The 15,834-nt window shown below is 39.1% G+C and overlaps 2 protein-coding genes and 1 non-coding gene across 5 annotated transcripts in view; 2 read left to right on the top strand and 1 right to left on the bottom strand.

Moving 5' to 3' along the window:
* The window catches only part of NT5E (5'-nucleotidase ecto), a 36,535-nt gene extending 29,831 nt beyond the window's left edge, over window positions 1-6,704 (top strand). Inside the window, exons 6-9 of the mRNA XM_072999060.2 lie at window positions 514-622; window positions 2,145-2,294; window positions 2,964-3,164; window positions 5,073-6,704. Of these exons, the coding sequence (XP_072855161.2) occupies window positions 514-622; window positions 2,145-2,294; window positions 2,964-3,164; window positions 5,073-5,233 (621 nt within the window). The 3' untranslated portion in view covers window positions 5,234-6,704. The remainder of the gene's footprint in view (window positions 1-513; window positions 623-2,144; window positions 2,295-2,963; window positions 3,165-5,072) is intronic.
* LOC140703608 (U6 spliceosomal RNA) lies at window positions 1,447-1,549 on the top strand. Its single transcript, XR_012082915.1, has one exon. It is a non-coding gene; the product is annotated as a U6 spliceosomal RNA (small nuclear RNA).
* Window positions 6,705-8,468: 1,764 nt separating the features above from the next.
* Window positions 8,469-15,834, bottom strand: part of SNX14 (sorting nexin 14) — a 51,238-nt gene continuing 43,872 nt past the window's right edge. For all 3 annotated transcript variants that reach the window (XM_020792632.3, XM_072999055.2, XM_020792812.3), the window contains exons 25-28: window positions 15,655-15,750; window positions 11,598-11,689; window positions 10,096-10,152; window positions 8,469-8,654 (exon numbers count right to left, since the gene is read on the bottom strand). In XM_020792632.3, coding sequence (XP_020648291.3) covers window positions 8,619-8,654; window positions 10,096-10,152; window positions 11,598-11,689; window positions 15,655-15,750 — 281 coding nt within the window. In that variant the 3' untranslated portion in view covers window positions 8,469-8,618. The remainder of the gene's footprint in view (window positions 8,655-10,095; window positions 10,153-11,597; window positions 11,690-15,654; window positions 15,751-15,834) is intronic.

Genomic DNA, 15,834 nt, shown 5'->3' with positions numbered 1-15,834 from the left:
CATTGCTTCTGTTTCTGATATCTCTGTAAACTAAAATATTAAAGTGCATTTTTAGATGTTGCTTCCAAAGCTATTCCTAGTATATACCAGACACACACAGTTGAAAGCACCCCCACTCTTTTAGTCAGTTTGTTTTCTCACACAAATTTGTTCTTGAAACCTTGCCATAAAGGAGGATACACTTCTCTCATACTTTCTGATCCCGTTATCAACTTAGTTTGGGTTGCGATTACATTCATATTTAACAGAAGGACAGTTGGGATTTGGTACAGAGTTTCATATTTATTCTATCATTTGAGTATAAATTTGGGACATCAAGTACTGTATATATGTAAATATCTTCTCATAAACAGAGCTGCTGTTTTAGAGTAAGGGAGAGTAATTTCTCAAAATTAGCCAGTGTTTTTTTTTTTTAAGCTGTTTTGTAAGACTGGCTTGCTGGACGATCTTGAAACCAAGATAAAATGAAAACACTAACAGTAATACAAACAGTTTTTGTTGTAAATGTTTTAGGTTTACAATAACCTGAGGCATCCAGATGATAATCAGTGGAATCATGTTTCAATGTGCATCATAAATGGTGGTGGAATACGAGGACCCATTGATGAACGAAGCAATAATGGTATGCCTAATATTTAGGGCTATTATTTAACCAATGGTACTTCAGTTTATTTCTGTTTTGCTCTGTTTCTAAGGGGAGCTAATTAGTTTTCCGGATTTGTCTTCTGTAGTTTATCTTCTGTATTTTTTTACTCATATGTTTTTCTGGGGCTTATTAGCCTGCAAAAAATTGACTAGTCTTCCCTCCCTTTTGAGTATTCATGCACTTCAGCCTTCTTTTCTCTTAATCAAGGGAATGAAAATATATTTTCTGAGTGTTGGAGGGCTTGATAAAAGCCAATAAAAAGAACCAGACTCTTTTCCCTGGCAGTGTTCGTATGTGTGAACCATTACAATCTGAACTTTTATCTTTGTATGATTTGGGAATGCTCCACGCAGGGTGCGCCCAGCTGTTCTGTTACCAGGAAGATCCAACACAGAAAAAAGTGCAACACTGTAGTTTCTACATCAGACTATCCCACGTTGTTATCTTCCAGGTGTTCTGGACTTCAACTCCCATTAGTTTTATAGAGCAAAGTCAATGCTCAGAAATCTAGTCCAAATGGCGACAAGTTGGGTGAGGCTGTGCTGCATGGGAAGCAACCCCTCTTCCTCTATGTTTTTAGTGGTCCAACACTGATGTTAAAAATGATACAAAATTAAAGCTGAGATTTTTAGTAAGTTAAGATCTATTTCAAGAGGCAGTCTTGAGACACCTCCTCTGATTCTGAGTTTAGGTGGACAGATACTAGAGAGAAAGTGGGATCTCCTTGACTACCATTTGAGCTTCAGGTGAGATCTGCCCATTTTCTAACATTTTTAATGGCTTTTTAATGTTTGATTAAAATGCTTCAGCAGCACATAAACTAAAATGGGAATGATACAGAGAAGATTAGCGTGGCCCCTGCGCAAGGATGACACACAAATTCATGAAGTGTTCCATGTTGTTGTTGTTGTTTTATTTTATTTTATTTTATTTTCTGTCTAGTTGTTGTAAACTGCCCAGAGTGGCCTTGCCTGCCAGATGGGCGGTATAAAATAAATAAATAAACAAGCAAACAAATGTTTTTCATGCCCTTTGCTGACACAGTAGTTCACATGTTTCTGTTAGTTGATTGTTATATCATTGTCTATGCTGCCTGTAAACAATTGTTCTTTTCATTTCTTGGTTTGTTTTGGTTTTGAATGTGTATTGCAAGCTGTCCTAAAATATTATACAGCAGGATAGAAGCCACATTAGTCCAGCAGGTCCCAGGGGTCATAATGTGCATTTGTCACATCTTATGCAGTCAACCCCTCCATCATTTGTGCCACTACTCTGTGCCATGTATCAGGGCTACAAACAGGTGGGGCTCCCTAGGTTGATAAATTACTCCCTTCATTCCTCACCATTAGCCATGGGAAGGGATCCTGGGAACTGGAATTTCAACATCTGGAGGACCACTAGCTCCCCAGCTGTGCATTGTCACAGTCTCTTATAGTAAGAAATACAAAAAAATGTGTAACAAAGCAGGTAATTATAGAAAACATTTCACTGTACTTAGGTACTATCACCTTGGAAGAGCTGCTCTCTGTACTGCCTTTTGGAGGAACATTTGACCTGCTAGAGATTAAAGGTTCTGCCCTGAAAGAAGCATTTGAGCACAGTGTTTATAGGCATGGGCAAGGAACAGGTGAACTGCTACAAGTCTCAGGTAAGTTAAAGGCTTGAATTACCAATTCAAAGCCACCTGTGCCTTCTCTTGCTAGATAATCAGAAGTGACTTACCTTTTTGCAGCACTGCATTGTTTTTGAGAGGCTGGTCTCAACTATCCTAGTGTAGCCAGTTAGGAGATCCACCCAAGGCAGCTGTCTTTGATAGCAGAATCCATGGGGTTTGCTCACCCTGGTGCAAACCCTTGAGAAGACCAGGCTTCTGTGGTGCTCAGAAGATAATTTCCTCACTCCGGAATCAAGCATGTGTACGCACGCACGCACACACACACACACAAACATTATGGGCCCTGGAACCACTATTCCTCATCCCATCCTGTGTTGCTCATGCATGCTTTGAAATGGAATTCTTATTTGTGAAAACTGTTCAAATGGATCAGGACTCTTATAATTAAGGGTCCCCTTATTGGGAGAAACAAACATCAAATAAACAAACAATTTAAGTCCCCATTCTCGGACAGGGACTTGAGGTTGAAGATGGTACAAGACAATTGATGTGAAGGCACATATGTCTTGTAGAAGACACTCAGCTTCAAAAATAGCAATCCCTTCCTACACATGGCCCCCTTTCTCCTCTCCCAATCCCTCTACTGGAATTCCTGCCGATATGTAAATGCTGAGCACTTTTGTTCTTTTTTTTTTCCAACAGGTATACAAGTTGTATATGATCTCTCCCAAAAATCTGGAAGCAGAGTGACCAGTTTAAAAGTTCTTTGCACCGATTGTAGAGTACCAGTTTATGTTCCACTCAATATGGAAAAAACATATAAAGTACTTCTACCTTCCTTCCTTGCTGGGGGAGGAGATGGGTATCACATGCTAAAGGGAAGCTCAAATAATCATAGTAGCGGTAAGTATAGCCATTTGTAATGGTCTGTATATAGCAAGTTGGTTGATTGTACATTAGTAATACTTCCTACATTCATAGATTGATCTCTTACCAGGGTATTAATTCCAAGATACATTTCAGGCTGGTTTTGGATGTTACCTAACAATGCAGAGCAGGAAGAACAGGTTTTAAATAAAGTGTGGATCAAAAGTATAAAACTTTACCAAAGTTATGATAAGATAAAGAACGTACACGGCTCCTAATATCAGTACGTTAATAGATTATGCAACCCATTCACCCCCATCACACATATTAATACAAGTTGCCTTTCTAGATAAACTGACTAAATCTGTTAAACTCCAGTCTGAGTTCGATTGATATGATTTTGAAACTTTTATATATACAGTGGTGCCTCCTATAACGAGTGCACCGTTGAACGATGAATCCGCATTGCGATGCGGATTTCCCCATCGCTAATGCGAGGGCATGCTCGCATTACGATGGGGGAACAGCTGTTCTGCAGCTCCAAAATGGCCGCTGGAACACAAAAAATGGGTGCCGGTACACCCAAGATGGCCGCTGGAACAAAAAAAATGGCTGCTGGCACACCCAAGATGGCCGCCAGAACAAAAAAAATGGCCACCGGTACACCCAAAATGGCCACCAGGACACTCAAGATGGCCGCTGGTACACCCAAGATGGCCACCGGAACAAGGGAAAACATCGAAGAACAGTGAGTTTTGGGGCCCCCATTGGGGGTTTTGATCCGTTTTACGATGTTTTCCCATAGCGAAGGTTAATCCGGAATGGATTAACCTCGCTATGCGGGGCACCACTGTAGTAGGATTTTTTCAGAGCTCTTTAGACATGCTTCTCCTAAGCATGGCTGTTGACTGCTTCCATGGTTACTCCTACACCAGTTTATCTACATGTCAAATACACAAGCCACAGATTTTCCAAGGTTCCAGTTGTTGTGTGGTTTGCAAAGGGGAGCCTCGTGGTGCAGTGGTTAAACTGCTGCACTGCAGCCAAAACTGTGCTCACGATCTGGGGTTCAATCCCAGGTAGCCGGCTCAAGGTTGACTCGGCCTTCTATCCTTCCGAGGTCGGTAAAATGAGTTCCCAGCTTGCTTGGGCGGGGGGGAATGTGTAGCCTGCATAATTAACTTGTAAACCGCCCAAAGAGTGCTTGAAGCACTATGGGGCGATATATAAACAGCACACTTTGCTTTGCTTTTTTTGCAACAGAATATTGAAAGGTAGGGATGGGACCTTCAAAGTGCACAGCTGGAGAACAAGTGGCCCCCCAGCATTTAGGTTGTTCTTGAAAAATCTGTCTCAATAATGGTAATTGTAGGTTAAAAGGCATGTTAAAAGGCATATAAAAGGTTATATGCATGGAATGTTACTGTTCAGTTGCATTATTAAAATAGAACATCAAGTGAAATTAGCAACAGCTTTACCTTGTGCAGAAGAATCATGATGGCTGAAATTCTGTTATTCAACTCAGTGTGCTCAGTGGTGAAAACATTAGCAGCAGTGGCAAATTGCCACTGATTAAAGGTTGCCTTTGAGGATTTTGAGGTACAGGCTGCTTCGTTGCGTTGGGTTATGAGTTGCATGGACCTTAAAATCAGCTTTAATTAGTGATTATTTGCTGTTGTATGTGTGTTTTTCAATAGGATTTGAGCCAAGAAATCATTACTTGTCCTTTAACCATATACATAGTTGATGTAACAGAGAATGCATGCTAAGATAAAATTATTTTTCTAGTACGACATCAATACTACTCATTTTATCAAGAATCGATCAGAGCAGATACAGCTGTCCCAACTAGTACTTGTATAACAACAGTGGAAAACTGTTCAACTTGGGGTAACTGGAATATGTTAAATGATATGTTTTGACAGATATATACTTTGTTAACAGGTAATCTTGACATTGATGTTGTTTCCAGCTATATCTCTAGAATGGGAAGGGTATTTCCAGCAGTTGAAGGTCGTGTGAAGTTTTCTGCGGGAACTGCGCTCCAAGAGTATCTTTCTTTGATTTCTGGATTATCTGTTTTGCTTCTATACTTCATTCTTTAATTTTCACTAACTGTATGGACACTGGATCTTTCCTACATTGTAGCGACTTAATACTCAAAACCCAAGATCTCAGATGATTCAAGAATTCTCAGAGGCCAATATGTAAAATGTTTTCACTAATGGAGACATGATATTTGTGATGAAAAAAATTATGTATTTTATATGTACAGTATTTGGACCATGTACATACATTATTTGTATAAATATGTATATATGTCTCGCAACTAAGATTTTTAGAGAATTAAAATAAGCCAAAAATAAACACAAGACAATATTATTTTCCTTCACTTTAAGGCTGGGCATGCTGTAAAAGCTGTTATCAAAGTAATTTGGTAGAATTTAGGTGTCCCAAAATGCTTGTATGCCCTCCATTCTTCTGTTTTCTAGCTTTGCTTTAACACAGATGCGTTAGCTAGATTTGTACAAAGAAACTAACACTCAGTATCATCTAGAAGAGAAGGAAGAATCATCATCATATAAGTAAGATTATCATTTCAAGATCAGACAGCATATCTGAATAGGGAGTATCCAGTGGAGTAACACCCATATCAGGACCCTTAGAAGTAGAGAGAATATGTACCCTAGTTTCTTGTTTTTAATTAAGTAAAACACTCCTACTTACTCCTGTAAAAAAACGTCATGGCTAATGTAATTTTATTTCTGTGATGTTATCTTTGAGCTTTCTATTTATTTTGACATTAAAAATGGGCCAAACCTGAGCGCAAAGAGGCATTTCTGGATAAACCAATATGAACCTAGTTTTCTTCATCTCAGATGCTGCATTATTCTATGAAGTAGTTTTATGAGGATAATGTGTCTCATGACTAATGGAATAAAGGGTAAGAGGTGCGAATAATAAAACAGAAATAGGCTAAACAGGAGTGTTATGTAAAACTCAGTTTTCTCAGTCTATCATAAATGTAATTACTTTTTATTCGAGAGGGACATTTCTAAGAACCTTGGCTCTAAAGCAGAGGGAAGCAATTTGCTGGGGCCAAGGACTGACTGGCTGTTTGGGGCTGCGCCCGCAAAAAAACGCAGTCAAAGTGGAAAAAGGCACGGCCATAGTGGCTAATTCACTGGTCCCCTTTTTTATTTTAAACTTTTTCAAATACATTATTTCAGCACTTTAATTAAATCTAAGAATTTGCTAAGGCTACTATAATATACGCTAACCTAACAGTTCAAAAACATGTAAAAATGCAAGTAGAAGGTAACGGCGTTCTGTGTCTAGTCACGCTGGCCACGTGAACACGGAAACTGTCTATGGACAAATGCTGGCTCTACGGCTTGGAAATGGGGATGAGCACCGCCCCCTAGAGTTGGACACGACTGAACAATTTGTCAAGGGGAACCTTTACCTTTTACCTTACTATAATATATACAAACATGGCACACATAAACTAATACAAGATCAAGGATTTTTGTTTCATGAAATAATTGTGAAAATAAAATTATTCCTTCAAACTAACTGATTTGTATCTTTATTTAAAGATGTTTTTTACTTTAATAAAGCAGAACAGAAGAAAATCAGAATTCTTTAATTCTCTGATGGTTAATAATTCCTCAGACTTAAGTCTCTGAGATAGCAATTAGCATATAATCTCTTAAATAATAACACCCTTAACCATTTACAATAGTCGGGAATAAAGAAAGACAACTGCTGGAAAGAGAGAGATAACATTTCCTGCTTCTATTAACACAAATCTGCTTGTTCGCTGTCTTACTGAAATTCTTGTTAGGTTCAGCAGTTTATCTACAAATCTTAGTAGCATGGCATAATTGTATTTTCTGAAAAACAGCTTTCTTTTGAGGAGTCCTGAGGTACGCTGGGATGTAGTGGGGATCACAAAAAAGAGATTGGGAACTTATGTGGCCCGTGGGCTGTACTTTGGCCCTTCCAGGTCCAAAGCATGAAAAAAAATGATCCATTTTTAATGATGCTTACATAGATCAATTGGGCAGGGTGGTAAATTAAAATGTGAGTTGTATATTTCAGCTGGAAATGTATAGATTTATGTTTTTTGAACCACAGTTTAAACATCAGCCTGGGGAAATCCTGGGATCTATAGTCTAAAACCACAGATCTGCACATCAGTTAGCGTTTCCCACCTGATTCACCCTACACACAAAAAGGGGACTAGGTGCACACACCCATATGGTGGTGAAAAAGAAGCAAAAAATTATAAGGTACAATTGGAGAAAGCACATGAACATGTGAGAAACATTTACAAAGTGAAAAGCAAGTGGTGAAACTCTAAAATCCTATCCTACACACTACACAGCAAATACATAGCTTGGGGAGATAATAATGTGAGATGGCATTATCAATCTACATGTTGTCTTTTTTAAAGAGACTTTCTTGAGTTCATGGTAGTAAAGTCTGGAAGAATATAGGCAACATCTGAGAAGACAACGCTGTAATTCAAGTAATACTGTCTGCATGATGTCCAAAGAACCTCTTAAAAACATGGTTCCTGAATGGTTACCAAAACTGAACCAAGCACAGTGGAAAGGGTGGCAGACTAGGATCCACCAGACCTTGGTTTCAATTCCTACTTGACCATGGAAACTCATTTGGTTGGGACTGTTAGCGCTGGTAAAATCACTCCTTAAAAATATCACCCTGAAAGCCTTATTAAGGTTCCTATAAATCTGGTCTGACCTGATGATGCATTAACACACATAAACCAGACCTGAACCAATCCTTTGAGATGCTGCTGACCTGCTAAAAGACTGCAGTCTGGCAATGCCATTTGGGAGTTACTTGGCAAATAACGGACTTGTAGAGTGCCTTCAACCATTGTTGGAATTCTATCACTAGAATGAACTGTAGTCTGCTATCAAGCATTGAACTACTGAGCTAATGTAGAAAACAAAGACCATACTTAGTGCCCACAACTACAATGCAAATGGTGTAATCTCTCGAGGTGAATTTCCTCAAGTTCAGAAATCACTCTGGACATGCTGAGCCACACAGCTTGGGATGTAACAGATAATGTTCATAGGAGGCAATATACTTTCAAAATTTACGCCACTTACACTACACTGGTGTAAAATTCCAATATGATCTTGGCCAATGTTAGGCAGTAATTTGAAAAAATTCTGCAATAAATCAGTAGGAATGTTCTTTTATAATTATAAGGATCTTTATATAGATGGCAGAAGCCCATTATCGTATTGCTGTCTACCTCTGTGAAATGTAATTTTTTAAGGAAAAAAAGGACAAATGAAATTCAATCAATAATAAAGTTTAATCAATTCTTCTTAAGGATTTTTTCCCTGAACTTAGAAGTTTATTATATATACAAGCAAATGTACAAGACTACACCAATGACCTATCCATTAAATTAGCACACAGCAGCCATCTAGGAACAGAGTTAATTCAGTGGTCTGATATTGAGAAAGATTCTTTTTCAACCTGCAAATGGAAGCAATGGGAGAGAGGGGAAAGAAAGACTTGTTAATTCACTCAGCCAGAGGAAAAAAGTATAACGATATATTGTATGCTACAGTATAACTAAATAAAGTTAATTTGACAGAAATTAAGAGAATTTTTAGTTTACTAGTTCTCCAGTAGCTGGCTGGATAGCTCAACGGTATAGGTATCTGGCATATATATTCATACATGTGTGTTCACTATCAGCATATTATGTGCAGAACTGGTTATAAGGGAGGTGAAAAAGAAAAAATAAGAACTAAAATTTGTAACAATTCATTCACAAAGAATAAAGAAAATGACATTTTAAATTAATTTTTTTTAAAAATAATAATCCTGGGTTGCTGAGGCTATAAATAAATCATTCATAATTTAAAAAAAACACTTTTGACACACAGTGCACTGAATTAAAAAAAATTCATCCTCACCATGAATTGCAACAGAAATAAGCATGCATTATTTTTAACTGGATTGGACAAATCTATGAAATGTATATCTTGACTTGCCAGGCATATACCAGCAATCTCCGAGTTGTAAGAACTAAAATTACAGGGAATTCAAAGGTATCCCTCCTTGACCGAAAGGCTTCTTTAGTATGTGGAAGGCTTTCTTCCACATAATGATTTTTGTGTAAGAGAAATGAAATCCTGAGAGGTACATTCCATTAGCTGACCTTCCCTCCTTTTGCACAAGGTCTGAACATGCACACTAACAAAAATGGTTGTACAACTGTGCACACAGGGTTTTCTTCGCAAAGCATTGCACAATATGTTCCATGAGGTCAACAGTTCAAGGAACTCCTGCCTGCAGATCTCTGGATTAAATGGTTTTCACAGAAGATAAATGGAATGGGAACAAGGCAGACAGCAATACTAACATGAGCAAACTCCTCTGGCATCTGAAAGACTAATTGTTTTACTGTGCCATAATACTTTGATCAGATGAAGCAGCTCTTGGCCTCTACAAGCTGATACCACAGTACCATGTCTTTCTGATGCCACAGGGTCATTGTGTTGTTTGTGTGACTGCAGATTAGCAGTCCTCGCTGGAATTTGTCCCTGATCTCAGTAATATGATCAAGAATTGAGAAGTGCTATCGACATCAATGCAAACATCTGCATTGTCCAAAAGGTAAGGAATGGGGTTATACCTTCCACTCTGGAATGGCAAGAAGTACTAAACCAAGTCTCAAGATATTGCCCCAAAAGGATCAGAGCTTAATACTTTGAAGGTATAACAAAGGGAAAGAAATAAAAGTTAATGGCTTAGATCTCTATTCTAATTAAAAAAATGAGCAAGAACAACGAGGAGTCTGCCAGGAAGAATGAACACTCCTTATTATAGGAAATGCAATATGTTTCCTACACTGTTAAATTACACCAGTGGATCAGAGACGTTAGCACTCATATATATCATGACTCACCTCATTCAGCTCTGGAAACAGTTCCTGAATCCCAATATCTAGAAGAACGTAAGTTAACTAAAAATAAAAAAGAGAAGTTGTTCCTGAAATAGTCTTCAGAGCCAAAGGTCTGCACATTATTGTATGTGTTAAGCAAAGTAATCACTACCCACATGGCAATGAAGATCTTCAAAAATTAATTGGACTAACTCCCAAAGTTATATTAGACAAAGTTGACACTCCTCCCAAATGGAGATGAAAGTAGATGCTCCTGAACCACCACTATTCCCAAATTAACTTTTATAATTAAAGTACTATTCATTCATTCATTCATTCATTCATTCATTCATTCATTCATTCATTCATTCATTCATTCATTCATTCATTAGATGGAAGCAGATAAAAAGAAGGCTGCAGGATCTTTTTTTCCCCCTGCCAGGGTCCACATTACCTCTAAGGAAAATTTTCAGGGTGGAGGCAGTGAAGTGAGTGAGCAGCAGCTGGGGCGAGAGTCCTCCATCCATGTACGGCACCCTTCCAACCCATCGGACAGCATTCCTCTCACCCTCTCCTGGGCAACTGGATTTCTCTCTTTGTGACTCTCCCTGACTTTACTTCAGTGTTCCGCCTATATCCTTGCTTCTCTGTTATCTTCATCACACCCTCTCTGTCTGCTGCCTTTAGTCTTTCAAAATTCCCACTCTCCACTTCTAGCTTTCTTGCCCCCTGTTCTACATTTCTCTCTACTTTCTTTTAAATACTTTTAAAAGTGTTTAAAATAATCATAAAAGTGTTGCAGGTGAGGCACCACAACTTCTTGCTCAATCTGTCCTTGGCTTCTGCCAGGACACGGTGTGCCAACAGCAAGCTATCTGTTCCGTTCAGCTAAGATTCAAATCATAAGCATTATCACATACTGACACACTGCTGAATCAGCAACAGTAAAGGTTTCCATCACCTTGGGACTGGGGCAGCTCAGAGAAGAGAAAACTCCAGTGATATTCCCCAGCTCTGTGTTGTCTGAATGGTTTCTCAACAGCAGATGGCTATTTCCCCACAGATTATCTCAACTGTTCAAATCCAGGCCTGGAATCGGCTTACATCTCCAGCCATCACAGCAGCTCGGGCTGTAAGCGCTGCTGTCTTAACCATCCAAGCCAGACTAGGAGCTGGAGCTTGGAACACATTTCTGGTAGCTCTAAAAACAGCTGGTTATAACTTTCTTTTGCCTACTATTCTAACAGTGCCTCTTCTAACAGTGTGTGTGGTGTTTCTGAACTGCAAACTGCAACACAGTGCCAAACCTGGCTTTAAATGAGCAGGTAGCTTCTTGGATGACAGACGTGAGTTTGCCATTGATTAATCTGGCCAGGAAGAAGAGGCAAGATGTTCTAACCTACTGTGACACCACCACCACCACCACAACTCTGGCACGTCAGGGCTCAGCAACAGTGTAGGCAAGAAACAAGAAAAGCTGTTTCTGAATCACTGCGAAGAGCTTGTTGTTTTGTAAGGGTACCCACCTGTTTGTTAAGCACTGGTTGCTGCAAACCATTGAACAGAAGTCTTATGCCTTCATATTTTGCCTCTTCTCCAATGCACTTACCAATCAAATCTAAACAAAACAGCAAGACATAACCAGTTAGGACAAGGAAGGGATATGAACTCAGATCTTCAGAGCTGTAAGACATCTAGAACGCTTATGGAACAAAAGAGATCAGCTGATGCCATGTCTCTAAAAACAGTTGATTCCTACTAAACCGTTTGTCAAGATCAGCAGCTTTAGTAAGTAATCTGTGTTTGGGCACACCTCCTATCAAAGTATTGTTCTGGAAATTTTGTTCCATTTGTACAAACTGAACAGGGGAGTAACCTCACAATTCTGTGTTCACCAACTGAACCATCACCCCACCCGGGGTCATGGGTACAAATGCCTATTATGTTCTATTCAACCATTGTGATGGATTAGGTGTGCCCATCATGCCTTTATCTCTCTTACTGTCTTGATAATCCATCTTCTAAGTTATGCAGATGCTGCAATAACAACTGAATAATACTGTGAAGATACTGCATACTTGAGTAAATAAAACTAAACAGTTCTTGGGGGGTGGGTGGGAAAGACTTGTCCTCTGAATGTTCGGTTCTGCTGGTCATCAGAATTCATTCCATATACAAGCTGCCTCTAAACCACACCCAAACAGAGAGAAAATTAAACTCTCCTGTTCATCATAGTGTTCTCTGACCTCACACCACATTTGCAAACAAGATGGAAAGAACCAGAGTGGATGGTCTACACCAGTGGTCCCCAACCTTGGGCCTCCAGATGTTCTTGGACTTCAGCTCCCAGAAATCCTGGCTGGCAGACGTGGTGGTGAAGGCTTCTGGGAGTGGCAGTCCAAGGACATCTGGAGGCCCAAGGTTGGTGAGCACTGGTCTACACAGAGAAACAGGGAAAGTGTGACACCTGGTTGACTCTGCTGGACCTTTCAGTAATATTCAGTATCACCAGTATCAGATCCCTAGGAAATCATGCAAAGCTGCCTTAGGCAATGCCAGAGCTTCAATCCATCCAGCCCGGTGTTACTGATGGACTGGCAGCAGATCTCTAGAGATGCAGGCAGCCCCTTTTCTTTGCCCTTCCTGGAGTTTCCTAGTATTCACTGGGGGACGCTCATCCAAGTACTAACCAGACCCAATCCTGCTCAGTTTCTGAAATCAGTCAAGGTAATTTGGTGGCAACCTTTTGGTATGGAGGTTGAGAGTATGGGTTCTTCAATATGCCTGAACTTTCCCAGAAAGTGGTGCTAGATGTCTATTTCTTGGCCTGGGTGATCCATAGTTCAGTGAGCGATCACAGATTATTCACACACAGCTCTCATTTTTGAAATGTGTTTTAAAATTACAGTTAGAACCAAGTCCAGCAACATTCTAAACCGCCATCTGGAATGTGTTATGTAGAACATAACATACAGCCTTATTACCAAATACACTTTATTCATTGTTGACTGAGGTGGATTATGGCTCTTCCTTGGGGCTTTGTTTGATGTGAGAACATGACTGGGATATGAAAATTAATCAACAGTAATGGCTGAAGATGTTGACAAAATTTCCATATAAAGAGTTTTCTGTTATTGCCATGGAGACTGTGTTGAAAATACTCCAAAAATGATACTTGACCCAACTTCAGCTCTCACATCTGAACAGCACTCACATTTATGTCCAAGAGCATGTAAGTACAGTGGTGCCTCGCACAACGAGTGCCTCACACAACGATGAATTCACACAACGATGCCTTCTTCTGTTAAATTTGCTGCCTCACACAGCGATGTTTCCTATGGGGGATTTTCACACAACGATCTCCCTTTTCACTCCTGTAAAAGTGTCTTACAATGTTTGGAAGCTGTTTTAAATGATTGCAATGGTTAGTCCACCTCCTGAAACCTATGCAAACTGATTTTGGTGTTGTTCTGACACTTCGTTAATTTATGATGATTTTTTGAATTTTCTCCATTGGAAACCATTGGATGGTCTGTCTAATGGTTTCCAATGGAAAAAACAAAAAATCATCATAAATTAACGAAGTGTCAGAACAACACCAAAATCAGTTTGCATAGGTTTCAGGAGGTGGACTAACCATTGCAATAATTTAAAACAGCTTCCAAACATTGTAAGACACTTTTACAGGAGCGAAAAGGGAGATCGGGAAGAACTTTAAAAGGCAAACGGAGATCAAAGAGCCCTTTGCCGATCTCCCTTTTCGCTCCTGTAAAAGTGTCTTACAATGTTTGGAAGCTGTTTTAAATTATTGCAATGGTTAGTTCACCTCCTGAAACCTATGCAAACTGATTTCGGTGTTGTTCTGACACTTCGTTAATTTATGATGATTTTTTGTTTTTTCCATTGGAAACCATTAGACAGACCATCCAATGGTTTCCAATGGAGAAAATTCAAAAAATCATCATAAATTAACGAAGTGTCAGAACAACACCAAAATCAGTTTGCATAGGTTTCAGGAGGTGGACTAACCATTGCAATCATTTAAAACAGCTTCCAAACATTGTAAGACACTTTTACAGGAGCGAAAAAGGACTTCGCAAAGGCATTGAAATGTATTGAGTCGACTTCAATACATTCCAATATAGGAAACATTGTTTCACTCAACGATGTTTCCTATGGGGATTTTCACTGAACGATGGCAATCCGTTCCAATTGGAACGGATTAACCGGTTTTCAATGCATTCCTATGAGAAATGGTGTTTCACAGAACGATGTTTCACACAACGTTGATTTTTTTGGAACCAATTAACATCGTTGTGTGAGGCACCACTGTATAACGGATCATTTTAACACCTTTGGTGGTTTTGCAAAAAAAGGGGAAAAAAAGCAGGTCAGTTTTGGGAAGAGGTGTTTAATGAAATAAAACAAAAATTACAGATCAGCCGATTGCTAAATTCTTAGAACTAGCCCTTCTAGTTAAAAGTCAATTTAACGTAAAAACTTAATAGGCCATCTTCTAATAGCTGTGAGACAGACTACAGGTAAAGAATGCAAGAATATCCAGAAGGTATTACTCACAGCATGATATTCTAGAGTATGGCAGATAATGCCGCAGGAAAAAATTAACTACCAAACTGCCTATAGCTAAAGGAATAAAACACTTGGATTATTTTGCAATTGGTCTTTATGTAACCTACTTGGAATATAACTATATTTTTCCTGGGAAAGCTTCATTATATAGGTTTTGGATATGAATCTATTACAGGGGACAAGGGAGGGTGGGAACAAAAATATATAAATACAGGTACTGATTAATATGGTTAATATCATCATTATTAATATTGTTAATAAAAAAGAACCGGTATTTTGAAAATTGAAAAACGTACCACATACACTGGCTCGTACTTTGCTTTGGAACCCTAAATGGTCCTTCCCTATAATGGTTCTTCCTTAAAGCATTTTGGATTGTGATATCTGAAGGACTATCTCATGGCATATGGGTTTGCCAAGAATTTCCACATGACCTATTACAAAGATAGGCAGGTCCATAGGTGCATGAGGGCAGGCACTTTTCTATAGCAACACCACAACTGTGGAACTGTCTTAAAAGCGAGGTTAGACAAGTTTAATCTCTGCCTTTGTTTTAACAGCAATCATGTGCTGTCAAGATGATTCAGACTTATGGTAAGCTTTCCTAGGGTTTTCAATGTGTAAGTGTTGAGAAGTGGATTAAGCTAGAGATTAAATTATGCCTTCTTAAAATCATAACACAGCCCACCAAATTTGAAGGGCTTCCAGGAGAGGCCCCAATGAACAGATCAAATGTGTAGCAACTGCTCATGTTGCTGCCAAGAAAAGCTAATATCAGGAAGGGCAAGGGCCAAGAATGACATGAGAAATGTTAAGGGCTTCATGCATCTTAGCAAAGCAATCCACCTCACACAATTGATAAAATCATTCTTTTTAAACACAAAGATTTGAAAAAAAACATGCACCAAGGACACCCATATTAACACATGCTAAAGAAGTGTGCATTTTGCAAAGTGACTCTCCTTTTGACAGAATATATTTAAAATAATGAACCTGGAATGTATTTCATCATTTCTTCAAAGGTCTGTTTTGCCCGTTTGTGCTTATCCTGAGGAGATCGAGGTTCAGAATTCTCACAAAACACAGCATCTGAAAATAAACACGATTTTTAGAACAATGCAGAGTTGCCTGCACAGACCATCTCCTGCTTCACAACTTTAGATAGTTAGCAAG

The sequence above is a fragment of the Pogona vitticeps genome, chromosome 1, assembly GCF_051106095.1.
Source record: "Pogona vitticeps strain Pit_001003342236 chromosome 1, PviZW2.1, whole genome shotgun sequence".
Taxonomy (NCBI): Eukaryota; Metazoa; Chordata; class Lepidosauria; order Squamata; family Agamidae; genus Pogona; species Pogona vitticeps.
This window is presented reverse-complemented; position numbering and strand designations above follow the sequence as displayed.